General features: G+C 39.1%; 1 protein-coding gene across 1 annotated transcript in view; it reads left to right on the top strand.

Moving 5' to 3' along the window:
• Positions 1-18572, top strand: part of GTF2A1 (general transcription factor IIA subunit 1) — an 87208-nt gene that overhangs the window by 293 nt on the left and 68343 nt on the right. The window contains exon 2 of the mRNA XM_007951967.2: positions 3792-3893. Coding sequence (XP_007950158.1) covers positions 3792-3893 — 102 coding nt within the window. The remainder of the gene's footprint in view (positions 1-3791; positions 3894-18572) is intronic.

The raw sequence follows: 18572 nt of genomic DNA, 5'->3' as shown, positions 1-18572 counted from the left end.
GCGCTGGGAGGGAGGAGGGGAGCCGCCGCTTCCCCCAAAGGGGGCCCGGCCGAGCTCGAGAAGGGCTCCCCGAGCAGCCTCAAAACAAAAACCGTGTCTGGAGAATTGGGCAAATCCCCAAGACCCGCCGCGATCCACTTTAATACAGTGGGAGACTTGTGGCCCCTTTGGGAGCTAGTCTGGGTTTTCCTGGCAGTTAAGACTTGCGGTCGGACCCTTCACTGGGGCCATTTTATGTCTAAGAAAAAAGGACGAAGGTTGAAAAGTATTATCTCGGTTCCTTCGGAATCGGTAAAATGGCGAAGGGGAAGCAAAACCCCCATCGTATCTTCGACTGGCAAAAGCACCAAAACAAACAAAAAAAGCCTACAGTGGTCAAAGTGCCCCTGTGTTTCGCCTTAATATTTGTCTACTGCTCCGTTTGCCCCTTTTTGGTTACTTGCGATCACGTAGGTTTGCAAAAAGCAGTCACATAAATAACCTTTTCAGTCCCCAACGCAATGTGATCACTAGTCCCCCCGACTCTCTTCTTTTTATTGTGACAATAAAACACGTTTTTGCCCGGTCCCGAATGCCGCAGACCAGCCCGCGGCCGCCCGACACCGTACCGTTGGCGACTCGGGTCGATCCATCATGGCTGCGGCCGCTTAGCCTGCTTTTCAGTCCCTGAGCCTTGTGGTCCTCCTCCCTTTGGCTGCCCTGTTTATATAGAGCCATTGCCGCTCTCTAATATAGACTCTGCCAGGATGGGAAGGTGCTTTTCAGGCCTACGTCACCGCCTCTCCATTTAAACACCAGATCCGGCTTTAAATAGTGAGAGCGCTGAGAGCGGGGCTGGGAGGTGCGTGCTCCCGAGGCGAGAGGCTGGTGCGTGCAGAGCTCAATTTATTCCCGGCTTCTTTTTTTAGGCTGTAATTCACACTTAACGGGGACTGCTTTCAGAACCCCAAATGTTTGTTTTGATGCAGCAACTGGGACTTGCCTTCACTGTTTGCTAAGGGAAAACATTCGAGATTACTGTCCTTTGTATTTTTGTTTTTTAGTAAGATGGTTTAGTCGTATTTCTTGTATTGGAAGGTGTGTGAATTGTCGGATTTAAAAAATTCTTTCTGCATTGTCAGTTGTAGACTTGATTTGGCTAGGGATATTTTGTTTATCAACTATTCAGGAAACCTGCTAGAAATATAGCTCCTTAAATATTTCAGTATGTTTTCTTTTTTCAATGTTTTCTGCTAATAAATATTGTAAGACAGCAAGCCTTTCAGAGGAATAGATAAGTGACTAAAGCTTTAATATAGGATTTTATGTCCGCAGTACATTTGTATGTAGGGTCATGAGGATGGGCAGATTGAATGAGAACTGGATTTTAAGACATTTAAAAATTCTGTGTTTTTATTGCATTGGATAGTAACATGCTATCTGGTATAAATTAGTTAATCTGCTGCGTGTTGTAGATTTTAAATTCTTTTAATTGCTAACATATTAATCTTTTTGGCAGAAGTATTATGTAACTTGAATCATTTTAGAAACACCAGAGGGACTGAGACTTTTGAAAGGAACCTTGTAATTCATCACTTAATAATGCCACTCATCGCTCTCTGATTTACCATTAAGCAAACAATAATTTTGGCTCAAGTAAAGTTTAGAATTTTCAGTTAATGATTTGGAAATTGCTTATTTCAAATAGTACCTATGTACCTATATACTTTAAAATAAAGCATTACTGTTTTGAGGGTTTTTCAACTTAGTAACAATTCTATCAAATTATTTTTTATGTATATATTTCATGAAGAATACATATTTCCCTTCCTACTCTAAATGTTCGAGTTATGGGTTCATTTAGTGTACAAAAGGAAAATGTGAAAACAAGATTGAGTCATTAAATTAGGAATTCCAGAAGGAGGCACATTTGTGCCTCTAAATGTCTGGATTGCCAAGCAAAAGATTTTTAGGGTGAACTTACTTCAGGAACACCAAAACATTATCTCATTTGCTGAAAAAATTGTTTATGTCATCAATTTGAGATTTATACTACCAGTTTAAGAATGGTTTATTGTACCTTGAAGGTCATTATTGGTTAAACAAAAACAAAACCCACTGTATGGATGTAGTTTTCTAATTCAATAATTAAATCATTGTAGGTGTCAATGATAGAGTCAGGTACATTTTGCTTATTAAATAAGTAGACTCATAATGTTAAAATAAGGAAGCACTGTAGAGATGTACCTTTTAAAGGTGAATCATTTTTAAGTCCACGGAGGCAGATTTGGCAAAATTTAAAAGTCCAGGAAATGAGTGGCACAACAAGGGTGAGCACTTAGATATATGAATTGTTTTTCTAATTATAAAGGAAAGGAAGGAATGGCTTTTAATGGGGGAAGTGAGGTGCACTAACAAACTCAGTTCATATTTTTGGCCAAAGAAGGGTACATTTTCTTTGAGGGTTCCTGTTTTTAGCAGTACTGTTGATGGGAATGCTACTGCAACATTTATTTCTCTTTGAGGTTTGCATAGTAGAATAAACCCTTGGTTTTATTGGGCAACCAGTAACTTTCACCTTAAACAAGGCAGAAAATACAAATAATTAAAAAAGAAAAGAAATTTTGACCTTAACTGTACTAATAAATCAGCTCTAGTTTACCAGCTAGGGTGCAAACTTACTTTTTGTCTAACATGTTAAAAAAGTAGGATATGGTTTGGGCTAATTGTTCAGTCTTGCACCTTTTAGTTTTTTTAAAAAACACTTGGTGTTTGAAAGTACTTTCATACCTGTTCTCATTTTATCCTTCTGACAAACTTCTAAAAGCTAGCTGCGATATAATACTGAACAATGTACCAGCAACAATACCCCCACATAATACCAACAGTAACAGTAATAACAAATACTGAAGGTATTCATGATTTCTGTTCATAACTTCACTTGGGCAGTAGAGGAAGGAGAGAGATCCAGGGAAAGACATCCTTGTAACTTGTTCCTCTGAGAACTAGAGACCTATTTTCCTGGATGTGTGAACAATTTAGTGATACAGCTTGGGGCTGTAGACTGGGTCACAAAAACAGAAGTTAGGTAGGTGCTTCTGACTCACAGTAATAAGTCCTCCTTAGTTGAAGATTATTATCAGAAATGACTGCAGGACATAAGCTTCTCCAAAATCTGAGACTTCAGTGGCAAGCTTATGACATAACAGCATTCACACCAAGCAGGGAATAATAGAAACCAGACATAAACAACCTGTGAAGTTATTGAGTATCACATGAGTTGTTTTGACTACCACACAGGAGATTGTATGGACCTTGAATGTATAAGGACACTTGTCTTATGAGTTGCATTAAATAGTTTATACACTTGTGTTAAAATACATGGTCATTAAATAATTCAATTCTGTATTACCTTTCCAAGGAGCTCTGGTGGTACAGTGGTTGGTTAAGGTATTTGGCTGCTAACCAAAAGGAGAATGGTTCAAACCACTATCTGCTCTGCAGAAGAAAGATGAGGCAGGTTGCTTCTGTAAAGATTTACAGCCTTGAAAACCCTGTGGGGGTCTCTGTGAGTTGGAATCTACTCGATGGCAGTCGGTTTGGTTTATATTACCTTTTCAGTTAGTCCTGTTGAGCTAAGGCATATGATGTTCATTAAGTTGTCCATATCTTTAGTCATATCTTTTAAAGTAGCTTTTCGATAGTTGTTAAAATGACTGTTGTGTTAAATTTGTTTTGTATTTGTGAGAACTTATTGTGCATTTATTATATGAAAAAGTCTTTTTCAACAGTCTTTCATTAATCTTTTACAGCCTAAATTATATAGATCTGTGATTGAAGATGTTATTAATGATGTGAGAGACATATTTCTGGATGATGGAGTAGATGAACAAGTCCTGATGGAATTAAAAACTGTGAGTTTGCTCCCCCCCCCCCAAAAAAAAACATTCTCTTTATCCAGAGAGCTAATCCACAGTTCTTTCATAGCATGAATGTTTGTCTTTATTGCAGGAGATAGTGTATAGTTCAGTGAAGGATGCTGGTTTTGGTGTCTAGGTGCTTGGTTTAAATTCCAGCTCTACCATCTATTCTTCCTCTGACCTTGGGAACGCTATTTCCATATTTCAGTTTCCTTATCTGTAAGATGGAAAGTAGTAGTACTTAGTCAGAGTTGTTTTGAGGATGATATAGAATAACCATACAAAATGCTTAGCACAATGTCTAGCAATACCATTAGCTATTAATGGATAACAAATATTCTGTGTTTTATTGTCAAATTACTTGACATTCTTGAACTAAGTCCTCCTTAGTTGCAGATTATTATCAGAAATAACTGCAGGACATAAGCTTCTCCAAAATCCGAGACTTTAGTGGCAAGCTTATGACATAACAGTGTTCACACCAAGCAGGGAATAATAGAAACCAGACATAAGCAGCCTGTGAAGTTATTGTCACATGAGTTTTTTTTTTTTTTTTTTTAAATGTTCTTAATACACCTGCATTCTAAAGTGTGTGTTAAGTTGTAGGCATTGAATGAATGCTTGATAAAAGAGTTTCAGGTTCTTGAGACAAATCCTTTATGCGGGCCATATGTCAAACTTAACAGTGCATTTTATTTGGGGAGTTGGATTACTGTCTCTTGGATTTCCTTGGCTTTAAGCAGAAATATTTAGATATTTTTATTTAGTATTTGTATTTTTCTGGTGTTACAATGGCTCATGAAATCATACGGACTATTTTAGCCCTGTTCCTTAGAATAGTAATTCTCAAGTGTGGTCCATGTACTACTGGAGGTTCCCCTAATCCCTTTCAGGGGGCTTATGAGGTCAGCCAAATGCAGAGTCTGAATAACTGTAGTTTATTCATCATTCTTTCAAGTAAAAGTTGTGCTCTGTGGGAAGAAAAGTGGCTAGTTCAACTCATAACTCAAATGCTTAAGTGCTATTTTCCTTTAAGCCATTTCTCAAAGTGATAAAGGGTTCTGAGACTAAAAGTAAGTAATCATACTGAGGGCTGTTTGTTGTGGTCTTAGTTATCCATTCAACCAAGGTGTGGAGTGTATAACTTAGAAATTCATTATAAATCAAACAAATCTGACCTTTATTGTGGTAATAAAATCTTTCATAGCATGTTTAGATGTCTGTGGGCAATTTCTCCAGTTTTCGGTAAGAATGTCTTGTAAAGGAAGAAACAAAGTAATACATTTAAAAATTAGGAAATGTTTATTTACTTTCAAGAAATATAATGGTTACTAAAAGTAAAGATTACAAACCAAACCAAACCAACCCACGGCCGTGGAGTTGGATCCAACTCATAGCGACCCCTCTCCTTGGGTTTCCAAGGTGGTATCACTATGGAAGTAGACTGCCCAACCTTCTTTCCAAGGAGTGGCTGGTAGGTTTGAACCGCAACCTTTCTGGTTAGCAGTCAAATGCCTTACGCGCTATGGTACCAGAGCTCCTGAAAAGTGAAGATTAGGTATCTAAAAATTTAAGTGAGAGAGTTTTAACTCTGATACATGAGTTGGGGGAAAAACAGTAATGCAAACTGCTCCAAATGCATAAAATACGCTGGAAATATATGTAACAAAAGACTAAGCTTATATAGATTCCTTATATGGCGTGAATGTTTTGCAGTTTATGTTAAGCTCTTATGATTGTCTTTATAGTTTTGTGAACTTATATAGGAGGTTTTTATACCTTTTTAGGTATGGAAAATCAAGCCCAAAGAATTTAAGTAATTTACCTTAGGTCAAACTAGGGGTCAATTCAGGTTTTTTATTATTTATGCTTGCTTTTCACAATGAAAATATAGGAAATTAATTTTTCCTACTTGACCCAGTGAAATCAGGGCATGGTCTCCAAAGACACCAAATATCTCCAGTTGCATTTTTATTACATTTAACTTTTTTATATATACACATATATATTTTATTGGGAGCTCTGGTGGCGTAGTGCCTAAGGCATCTGACTGCTAACCAGAAGGCTGGCAGTTCAAACCCACCAGACACTCCTTGGAAGGAAGGTTAGGCAATCTAGTTCTATAGTGATACCACCTCAGAAACCCAACAACAGTGAGGTTTTTCTATTTTTTTTTTAGTGTATATATATATATATTTTTTTTAATAGGTCATGCCATAATTTTTAGTTTAATGATTTTAAAGGACAAAAGCTATGATTTACTCAGTTGTGAATCCCTAGCTTCTACTACAGTGCCTGGCACATTTGGCTGGTATTCAGTAAATATTTAATTGAACTGTTTAATAGTAACTATGGCTCTAGATTCAAACTGATCAAATGATTTAATATTTCTGTTGTTTTTAAATGGGGCACGATCTTCTATCCTGGATTATAGCTAGAGTTAAAAATAAAACTACAAGACAAAGTGCGTTTATGTTATTTTAATTCTCTGTGCTAAATTTCTTCAGATTCTTAATAGAATTTCCAAATGAACCTTAAGTTTAATAGTTGGATAGCCAACACTGTCAAATAGATCTGTGATGATGAAAGTGTTCTATGTCTGTGCTTTTCAGTGTAGTAGCCATTGGGCTGTTAAACACTTGTAATAGTTGGATAGCCAACACTGTCAAATAGATCTGTGATGATGAAAGTGTTCTATGTCTGTGCTTTTCAGTGTAGTAGCCATTGGGCTGTTAAACACTTGAAATATTGCTTATGGAACTGAGGAACTTGATTTAAAATTTAAAAAAACTTAATTATTTTAACTTAAATTACTGTGTCTGACTGAAAAAAAAAAATCCACTGCCATTGATTAGATTCCAATTCATAGTGACCCTGTAGGACACAGTAGAAGTCCCCTATATGGTTTCCAAAGCTGTAAATATTTATGGAAGCAGAGTGCCTCATCTTTCTCCCGTAGAGCAGCTGGTGTCTTCGAACCACTGACCTTTTGGTGAGCTGGTGAATGCTTTGACTGGTAGCTAGTAGATAGCATACTGGTTTAGATATTCTTATTAAAAAAATACTAACATTAGTTTTGCATTTTATAGTTTATAAAGTGCTTTGCTATTAGGATCCTCTCTTTGTTTTTGCCATTTCACAAGCTTTTATCAGAAGCGTCCAAGAGGCTGTGAAAATACATTGATGAAATACATTATGAATTAAGATGAAGGGGTGAATGTATGTACTTTGAAGATTAAATGTAGATAATGTAGGAAGAGAAGTGATTAAAAAAAAAAATTAGCCTAATTCTAGAGGTTATCTCTTGAACTATTGTGCATCTACTGTGTGAACTATGGAACCTAAAAATTACCAAACAGTATTAATATCACACACAAATAAAGTTTTGCTGAAGATAATTCAAAAAAGATTGCAGCATTACATAGACAGTGAACTGCCAGAAATTTAAGCTGGATTCAGGTAAGGACATGAAATGATGAGGGATATCATTGCTGACCAGATGGATCTTGGCTAAAAGCAAAGAATGCCTAAAGGATGTTTACCTGCATTTTATTGACTATGCATAGGTATTTGATGTGGATTGTAACAAATTATGGCTAACACTGGAAAAAATGGTAATTTCAGAACACTTAATTGCGCTCATGAGGAACCTGTACATAGTTTGAATCAGGAAAGGTGTGTGTCAGGGTTGTATCCTTCCACCATACTCATTCATTGTGTATGCTGAGCAAATAATCCAAGGAGCTAGACTATATGAAGAGGAATGTGGCATCATCATTGGAGACAGAGTCATTAACAATATGTGATATGCAGATGACACAGTCTTGTTTGCTGAAAGGGAAGAGGACTTGAAGCTCTTACTGATGAAGATCAAAGACTTGTGGATTACACCTCAACATAAAACTCATCACAACGGAACCAATAAGTAGCATCACATTAAATGCAGAAAAGATTGATGTTGTAAAGGATTTTGTTTTATTTGGATCCACAATCAATGCCCATGAAACCAGCAGCCAAGAAATTAAATGACACATTGTGTTGGGAAAATCTGATACAAAAGACTTCTTGAAAGTGTTAAAGAGGAAAAATGTCACTTTGAAGGCTAAGGTGTGCTTAACCTCATATGCATGTGAAAGCTGGACAGTGAATAAAGAGGAGTGAAGAAGAATTGAATTGAGCTGTTGACGAAGAATATTGAAGATACCATGGGCTGCCACAAGAATGAAGAAGTACAGCTGGAATGCTCCTTAAAAACAAGAATGGTCAGATTTTCTCTCTGATGCTTTGGTCATGTTATCAGAAGGAACCAGTCTCTAGAGAAAGATATCATGCTTGGTAAAGTAGAGAATCAGTGAAAAAGGGAAAGAGACTTTTGATGTGATGGACTGCCACAATGGCTGTGACGATGAGCTCAAGCATAGCAACGATTGTGAGGATGGCGCAGGAGTGGGGAGTGTTTCGTTCTATGATACATAGCATCACTAAGAGTTAAAACCGACTCTGTGACACCTAACAATGATGGGACTTATTTGACTATGAAATATGTTTTTGTATTGGTGTATGACAGTGACTAGGAATGACAGTGTGGAAATTCTCTTAAAAGTGAGTGATCAAGGAATAATTGATGCAATTACATTGTGTTGTTGACAAGAGTATTGAAGAGTATGATAGACTGCTAGAAGAATGAACAAATCTGCCTTGGAAGAACAGCAGCCGAAATGCTCCTCAGAAATGAAAATGGTTAGACTTTGTCTTTCATACTTTGGTCATGTTGTCAGGAATCCCTGGAGAAAAAGGGGAAGACCCTCATTGAGATAGATTGACACAGTGGATGTAAGCATTGCAATGATTGTGAGGATGGTGCAGGACTAGGCAGTGTTTTGTTCTCTTGTATGTAGGGTTGCTGTGAGTTGGATTCTACTTGACAGCACCTAACAATGATACCTTAGATGAAATTCCCTAACCTTGGCACAGTTTACACTTTGGATCAGATAATTCTTGTTGTAGGGAACTGTCCTGTTCATTGTAGGATGTTAGCAGCACCTCTGACCTCCATTTGATACCAGTAGTCCCTCAGTTGTGACAACCAAAAATGTCCTTAGACAATGCCTAATGTCCTTTAGGCAACAGTAGGACAGTATCATCCCTGATTGAAAACTATTCCTCTAGATGCATTCTCAAAAAAAAAAACCAAAAAACAAATTCACTGCCGTTGAGTTGTTTCCAACTCATAGCAGTCCCCCTTGGGTTTCCGAGGTGGTATCTCTATAGAAGTAGGTTGCCCAATCTTCCTTCCAAGGAGTGGCTGGTGGGTGAGAGATAAATACTTGGACTACATTTGAATAATTAATTCTACTTCAGTCTTCTCTGGAGGTGTTTAGTAATTTTTATCATGAAAAGTAATAGGTAGTTTGTGTTTCTTCAAGTGATTGTTGTTATGGCATAGTTGATGCGATCCCTTGGGAGCATCTTAGTACAGAGGGTTTGATTTGCACATAGCTGTCCCATAGAGACAAATTATTACAAACCAAGAGACTGAGGATGACTCCAAATAAAAAAATATCTTAGAAAAATAACTCTTTATATTGGAGTCTTCTCAATTTTTTTTTTTTTTTCACCCTTTGCCTTCATCCAAATGAAGGGTCTCTTACCTAGTTAGTGATTCCTACCCCAACTCCTGGTAGCCATCTATTTTGGTTATCTAGTGCTGCTGTAACAGACATACCACAAACGGATGGCTTTAACAAATAGAAATTTATTCTCTTATGGTTTTGGAGGCTAGACATTTGAATTCAAAGTGCCAGCTCTAGGGTCTGGGTGAAGGCCCCTAGACCTTGGCCTTCAGCTCTGCCTCTTACTCCTGGTCCACTGAAACTGGATGCTTCTCTTAACTAAGATAGCTGTTGGCTGCTGAGGCTTACAACCAAGGAAGTCAAGTGAAATGACACAGTCCCAAAATTACCAAGGGACACAGAAGGCCATTAATTCAAGTCGAGGAATAGTCCCAAGATTGGGAGACAATGTGGCAGGCCACTGAGATGAAGACTTTGCCAAATGCAGGAACCAGATGTGCCAAAAAGCTGGAGACCTTCCTCAAAGTTGTTGCATACATATTGGAAACAGACCACATCCCTAAGGCAGCTACTTAGCTGCTCCAGTAGATTCTACCCTGGAGTTGATTACTGGTCTCATCACGGGGAATGACTACATCCAGCTGCCCAGGCACTCAAAACAAGGCCCAGCAAAGTAACTACCACACCATCACAGTTTCTTTCTGTGTGCAAACCTTTTTTTGATTTTTTATAATAGTGGACTCACATAGTAATTTCATCCAGGTTCATCCATGTTATGAGGTGTTTTGCAGATTCTTCATTATTCTGTTCGTCCATTGATGGATACTTAAGTTGTTTCCATCCCTTTGATGTTGTGAATAATGCTGAGTGTACATATATTATTCATGTCCTGGTTCTTAGTTTTTTACTAGGTATATATTTTATATATACCTAGTAGTGCGTTTGCTAGGAGATCTGGTAGTGTAGTGCCTAAGGCACTTGACTGCTAACCAGAAGGCTGGCAGTTAAAACCTACCAGCCACTCCTCAGAAGGAAGGTTGGGCAATCTACTTCCGTAGTGGTACTGCCCTGGACACCCATGGAGGGGTCGCTTAGCGTAGGGTCCAACTCAGTGGCAAAGACAGCAACAGTAGTGGGTTTGCTGGAGCAAATGGTAATTCTGTTACCAACTTTTTAAGGAAACTCCTCACAACTTTCCTTAATAGTGATTGCATTGTGCTGTATTTTCAGGAATAAGCAGTGATCATTTTGAGCTTTTGTTCAATTATTTTTCACTTGTTTTCTTCATTTTCTTTCATGTTTTTGTTAGTTGCCTTAAAGTTGATTCAAACTCATGATGACTCCATGTTACAGTGTAGAACAGCTCCACAGGATTTTTTTTGGCTGTAATCTTCATGGAAGCAGATCACAAGGCCTTTTCTTACATAGTACTTATGGGTGGGTTTGTCCGGCCAACCTTTAGGTTAGTGTAGAATGCAAGCCGTTTGTGCCATTTGGGGACCTTCATATACTATAGAGACTAGGACATACAGAGGAGCTAATGATAAGCTTGCATCTCTGACCTTTCATTTATCAGTTTCCTTCTGCCTAAAGTTAATTCTTTGGAATTTCCTTAAGTGAAAGCCTCTTTATAAACTCCAATTTTAGTTTACCTGATTTTGTGATCATTCTTCAAAAGTAATTTTGCTAGCTCTGTACATTCCTAGGATTTATCTATACCTTTAAGGTATTATTTTGTCATCTTCTGGCTTCCCTTGCTGCCCTTGAGAATTGTTGGTTTTTTAAGAGCTTCTGTTTGGTCTTCTCCAATTTCGTTATGATGTATCTATGTATAATACATCATTTGCTTTTAATCCTGATTTGGATGTATTTCTCTTTACAAATGAATGGATTTGAGTTTCAGTAGTTCTAGAAAATCAGTCAGCTATTATCCTAGAGCCAGGAATGGGAGGGCCCAGGAGTGGCCTTGGGGACCTCAGGAGCGGCAGGTATCCAGGTTAAAAGGGGTGGGAGGCAAGGCTAGGCCCCAAGCAGCCCCCTAGAGCCAGTAAAGGGAAGGCCCAGGAGCAGCCTCGGGGACCCTAGGAGTGGCAGGATGTCAAGGTAGAAAGGGGTGGGAGGCAAGGCTAGGCCCCAAGCCCCCTAGAACCAGTAAAGGGAGGGCCCAGGAGCAGCCTCGGGGACACTAGGAGTGGCAGGATGTCAAGGTAGAAAGGGGTGGGAGGCAAGGCTAGGCCCCAAGCCCCCTAGAACCAGGGAAGGGAGGGAGCAGGAGCGGCTGGGGACCACAGAGTGGCAGGTATCAGGTAGGAATTAGGTAAGAGGAGGGTGCAGAGGTATCTAACAGCTAAGAAGACAAACTTGTCTGTCAGTTTGTCATCCTGTGGGCTTGTAAATTGCTGTGAGGCTTGAGGTTGTCCCACTGGTGTTTCAGATGTCAGCAGAGTTGCACATGGTGTACAGGTTTCAACACAGTTTACAGATTAAGACAGATTAGGAAGAAGGAGGAGGCCATCCACTTCTCAAAAATTGGCCAGGGAAAACCTTACAAATAGCTGAGAAACAGTCTCATACATTACTGTGCAAATTTATGAATAGTTTGGAAATACTGTCCAACACAGTGCAGGAAGACTAGCCTCTTGGGTTGGAAGGCACTCAAAATAGGACTGGGAAAGAACTGCCTCATTAGAGTACAACCAAACTTAATGATATGGATAAAGTGTAAGTCTTTCAAGACCTCCATGTGCTGATGTGGTGTGATTCAAATTGAGGATAAACAACTGCAAACATCCAATAATAACTGGAACGTGGAATGTACGAAGTATGAATCTAGGAAAATTGGAAGTTGTCAGAAATGAAAATGGAATTCATAAAGATTGATATCCTAGGCATTAGTGAGCTGAAATGGACCAGTTTTAGCCATTTTGAATCAGACAACCATGTGCTCTACTATGCCAGGAATGACAAAGAGGAATGGTGTGGCATTCATTATCACAAAGCTGTTTCAAGATCTGTCCTGAAGTACAATGCTGTCAGTGATAGGATAATATCCATATGCCTACAAGCAAGACCAGTTAGTAAGACTGTTATTCAAATTTATGCACCAACCACCAAAGCAAAAGATGAAGAAATTGAAGACTTTTATCAACTTCTGCAGTCTGAAATTAACTGAACATGCAAACAAGATGTGTTGCTTAACATTGGTGATTGAAATGCAAAAGTTGGAAACAGAAGAATCACTGGTTGTTGGAAAATTTGGCCTTGGTGACAGAAATGATGCTGGAGATCGCATGATAGAATTTTTCAAGACCAACAACTTACTCATTGCAAATACCTTTTTTCAACAACACAAACGGCAGCTATACACATGGACTTCACCAAATGGAGTACACAGGAATCAGATTGACTACATCTGTGGCAAGAGGTGATGGAAAAGCTCAAAATATCTTCAGCCAAAACAAGGCCAGGAGCTGATTGTGGAACAGACCATCAACTGCTCATATGCAAGTTCTACTTGAAGTTGAAGGCAATTAAAACAAGTCCACGAGAGCCAAAATATGACCTTGAATATATCCCTCATGAATTTAGAGACCATCTAAAGAATAGATTTGATGCATTGAACACCAGTGACTGAAAACCAAAAGAATTGTGGGATGACATCAAGAGAATCATCCATGAAGAAAGCAAGAGGTCATTAAGAAGATGAGAAAGAAAAGACCAAAATGGATGACAGAAGAGACTCTGAAACTTGCCCTTGAGCAAACAGTAGCTAAAGCAAATGGAAGAAATGACAAGATAAAAGAGCTGAACAGAAGATTTTCAAAGAGCAGCTGGAGCAGACAAAGCCAATTACTATAATGAAATGTGCAAAGACCTGGAGTTAGAAGACAACGCTCAGTATTTCTCAAGCTGAAAGAACTGAGGAAAAAATTTAAGCCTCAAGTTGTAATATTGAAAGATTCTATGGGCAAAACATTGAATGATGAAGGAAGCATTGAAAGAAGTTGTAAGGAATACACAGAGTCACTATACCAAAAAGAACTGGCCAATCTTTATTCATTTCAGGAGATGGAGTATGTTCAAGAACCAGTGGTATTGAGGTAAGAGGTCAAAGCTGTGCTGAGGGAATTGGCGAGGAACAAGCCTCCAGTAATTGACGGAATACCCAGTGAGATGTTTCAACATACAGATGCCACGCTGGAGGCACTCACTCAGTTGCCAAGAGATTTGAAAGACAGCCACTTGGCCAGCTGATTGGAAGAGATCCATATTTGTACCCATTTCAAAGAAAGGTGATCCCACAGATTGTGGAAATTATCAAACAATATCATTAATACCGCATGCAAGTAAAATCTTACTGAAGATAATTCAAAAATGGTTGCAGCAGTATATTCACAGAGAACTTCCCAGAGGTGCAAGCTGGATTCAGAAGAGGATGTGGAAGGAGGGATATCGTTGCTGATGTCAGGTGGATCTTGGCTCAAAGTAAAGAATACCAGAATGATGTTTACTTGTGTTTTATTGACTGTGAAAAGCATTTGATTGTGTGGATCGTAACAAATTGTGGATAAAATTGAGAAGAATAGAAATTCCAGAACACTTAATTGTACTCATGAGGAACCTGTACATAGACCAGGAGGGTGTTGTTCAAACAGAAAAAGGGAACACTGCATGGTTTAAAATCAAGAAGGGAGTGTGTCAGGCTTATATCCTTTCACCATACTTATTCAGTCTGTATGCTGAGGAAATAATCTAAGAAGGTGGACTATATGAAGAAGAACGTGGCATCAGGATTGGAGGAAGAATCATTTACAATCTGTGATATGTGATGACACAACTTTGCTTGCTGAAAGTGAGGATGACTTGAAATATTTACTGATGAAGATTGAATAATACAGTTGGCAGTATGGATCACATCTCAATAAAAAGAAAACAAAAATCCTCACAATTGGACCTGTAAGCAGCATCATGATAAATGGAGGAGAGATTGGAACTGTCAAAGACTTCACGTTGCTTGGTTCTACAATCGACACCAATGGAAGCAGCAGTCAGGACATCAGACAGACGACGTATAGCACTGGGCAGGTTGGCTGCAGAGGACTTCTTTCAAGTGCTGAAGAGCAAAGATGTCTTCTTGAGGACTAAGGTGCATCTGACACAAGCCATGGTGACACAGTCACCTCATATGCATGTGAGAACTAGACAGTGAGTAAAGAAGACCTAAGAATAGTTGATGCTTTTGAGCTGTGGTTCTGGAGAAGAATGCTGAAAGTACCGTGGACTGCTACAAGAACTAACAGGTCTGTCCTGGAGAAAGTGCAGCCAGAGTGCTCCTTGGAGGTGAGAATGGCCCAACTTCGTATCACATATTTTGGTCATGTTGTCAGAAGAGACCATGGAGAAGGATGTCGTGTTTGGTAAGATAGAGGGTCAACAAAAGAGGGGAAGGCCCTCAATGAGGTGGATTGACACGGTGGCGGCAGCAATGGGCTCAAGTGTAGCAAGAATCGTGGAGCTGGCTCAGGACGAGGCGGTGTTTCGTTCTGCTGTGCATAGGGTCACTAGGAGTTGGAGATGACTCGATGGCACTTAACAACAACAATATTATTTCTTAAAATACTGCCTTTCTTTCATTCTTTAATCCTTTGTTTATGGGACTCCAGTGAGACATAAGCTCATTTTAGCCTTTTAATGTCTCCCTTATTATATTTTCATTCTTAGTTTCTGTAATACAGTCCTATGTAATTTCTTTTATCGTATCTTTCAGTTAACTAATTTTCTTTTTAAAAAAGCACCACCATTGAGTTGATTCCAACTCATAGTGCCACTATGGGAAAGAGTAGAACTGACCCATAGGATTTCTAAGGCTATAAATCTTTATGGAAGTAGATTATATTATCTTTTCTCCCATGGAGCAGCTGGTGGGTTCCAACCTCTGACTTTTTAGCTAGCAGCATAACATGTTAACCACTGCACCACCAGGGCTTTCTGATTTTCTCTTTACTAGTCCCTAACCTGTTAGGAGCTCTGTTAGCATAGTGCCTAAGGCATTTGACTGCTAACCAGAAGGCTGGCAGCTCAAACCCACCAGCCACTCGGAAGGAAGGTTGAGCAATCTACTTCTGTAGTGATACTGCCCAGAAACCCAAGGAGGGGTCGCTATGAGTCGGATCTGACTTGACGGCAGTGAGTTTTCTTTGGTTAGAACCTTCTGTTAAGCCTATCCTTTGATTCCCCCCACCCCTGTTTTCAAAATCAAGTTTTTTATTTTGAGGAGTTCATTTGGTTAATTTTCAAGATTTTTTTAATCATTCCTTATAACTATAAGGAAATACACTATAAGGAAATAAGCAATACTGCTTATTTCTCCAGTTTTATCCTTTATTTCTTTAAAACATTCAGTCATTTGTTGTTGTTCAGTATCGATGAGTTGGCCCCGACTCATAGGATCTTATATACAGCAGAATGAAACACTGCCTTGTCTTGCACCAGCATCAGAATCCTTGCTATACCTGAGCCTATGACTGTGTCAGTCCCATTGCGTTGAAGGCCTTCACCTTTTTTGCTGAAAAAATCATCCTTTACCCAGCATGATATCCTTCTGGAAGGAATGGTCTCTTCTGACAACGTGAACAAAGTAGGTGAGACAAAGTCTGGCCATTCTCACTTCCAAGGAGCATTCTGGTTGTACTTCCTCCATGACAGATTTGTTCGTTGTTCTAGCAGTCCATGGTTCTTTTGATTATTCTTCACCAACACCACAACTCAAAAGCATCAACTCTTCTTTGCTCTTCCTTATTCATTGTCCAGCTTTCACATGTGTATGAGGTTTGGATTGAAAACACCAAGGCTTGGGTTAGGCACACCTTATTAGTCTTCACAGAGACATCTTTGCTCTTAAAGCTCTTTAAAGTGGTCTTTTGCAGCAGATTTGCCCAGTGCAATATGGTATCTGATTTCTTGCCTGCTGATACCATGGGTATTGATTGTGGATCCAAGTAAAATGAAATTCCTGACAACTTCCATCTTCTCTTCATTTATTGTGACGCTCCTTATTGGTCCAGTTGTGAGGATTTTTGTCTTCTTTATGTTGAGGTGCAATCCAAACTGCAGACTTTGTTGTTGTTAGGTGCCATTGAGTCATCTCCACCTCATAGCAGCATGTACAGCAGACCTCATGTGCAGCTGAACTAAGCACTGCCCTGGTCCTGAGCCAGACCCACAATCCTTGCTGTACCTGAGCCCATTGTTGCAGCCATCTTGCTGAGGCCCTTCCCCTCTTTTGTTGTCCTTGCACTTTGCCAAGCATGATAATCCTTCTCTGGAAATGGTCCCAAAGTAGGTGAGACAAAGTCTGGCCATTCTCACTTCTGAGAAGCATTCCGGCTGCATCTTTTCCAGGACAGATTAGTTAGTTCTTTTAGCAGTCTGTGGTACTTTCAGCATTCTTTGCTAACACCACAACTCAAAAGCATCGACTTTTCTTTCGTCTTCCTTTTTCCTTGTCCAGCTCTCACATACATATGAGGTGATTGAAAATACCATGGCTTGCGTCAAGCGCTCCTTAGTCTTCAAGGAAACATCTTTGCTCTTAAGCAGTTGAAAGGGTTCCTTTGCAGCAGATTTGTCCAATGGTATATGACATCTGATATCTTGACTGCTGCTTCCATTGGTGTTGATTGTAGAACCAAGTAATATGAAATCTGACAACTTGAATCTTTTCTCCATTTATAATGATGCTGCTTATTGGTACAGTTGTGAGGATTTTTGTTTTCTTTAAACCATACTGTAGACTCTAGTCTTCAATCTTCATCAATAAGTGTTTCGAGTCATCCTAACTTTCAGCGAGCAAGCAGAGTTGTGTCATCTGCATAACACAGGTTGTTAATTAGTCTTCCTCCAATCCTAATGCCACGTTCTTCTTCATATAGTCCAGCTTCTCGCATTATTTGCTCAGCATACAGATTGAATAAGTCTGGTGAAAGGATGCAACCCTGATGTGTTCTCCCTTCTTGATTTTAAACCATACAGTGTCCCCTTGTTCTGTTCGAACAACAGCCTCCTGGTCTATGTACAAGTTTCTCACGAGCACACTTAAGTGGTCTGGAATTCCCATTCTTCTCAATGTTACCCATAATTTGTTATGATCTACACATTCAAATGCTTTTGCATAGTCAGTAAAACACAAAACATCTTTCTGGTATTCTTTGCTTTGAGCCAAGATCCATCTGACATCAGCAATGATATTCCTCATTCCATGTCCTCTTCTGAATCTAGCTTGCATTTCTGGAATTTCTCTGTCAATATATTGCTGCAACAATTTTTGAATTATCTTCAGTAAGATTTTACTTGCATGTGATATTAATGATATTGTTTGATAATTTCCCCAATCTGTTAGATCACTTTTCTTTGGAATGGGTACAAATACAGATCTTTTCCAGTCAGTTGGCCAGGTAGCTGTCTTCCAGACCTCCTCGCATGGCCGAGTGAGTGCCTCCAGTACAACATCCGTTAGTTGAAATATCTTAATGGGTATCCTGTCAATTCCAGGAGCCTTGTTTTTTTTGCCACTTCCTTCAGTGCAACTTCGACTTCTTCCTTCAGTACCATTGGTTCTTGATCATATGCCACCTCCTGAAATGAATGAATGTCGACCAGTTATTTTGGTACAGTGCCTCTGTGTATTCTTTCCATCTTCTTTTGATATTTCCTGCATCATTCAATATATTGCCCTTAGAATCTTTCAGTACTGCAACTTTAGGCTTAAATTTTTTTCCTCAGTTCTTTCAGCTTGAGAAATGCCGAGCATGTTCTTCCCTTTTGGCTTTCCAACTCCATGTTTTGCACATTTTATTATAATAATTGAATCTTTCTTCTCTAGCTGCTCTTTGAAATCTGTTCAGCTCTTTTCTCTTGTCATTTCTTCCATTTGCTTTAGGTACTCTCCATTCAAGGGCAAGTTTCAGTGTCTCTTCTGATATCCATTCTGGTCTTTTCTTCCTTTCCTGTCTTTTTAATGACATTTCACTTTCTTCATGGATGATGTTCTTTATTTATTTATTTTTTTTAATTAGTTTTCTTTAAATTAGGATTTGGGTGA

Source organism: Orycteropus afer, unplaced genomic scaffold (genome assembly GCF_000298275.1).
Source record: "Orycteropus afer afer isolate SDZICR_OR568_19922 unplaced genomic scaffold, OryAfe1.0 scaffold00322, whole genome shotgun sequence".
In the NCBI taxonomy this organism is placed as follows: domain Eukaryota; kingdom Metazoa; phylum Chordata; class Mammalia; order Tubulidentata; family Orycteropodidae; genus Orycteropus; species Orycteropus afer.
This window is presented reverse-complemented; position numbering and strand designations above follow the sequence as displayed.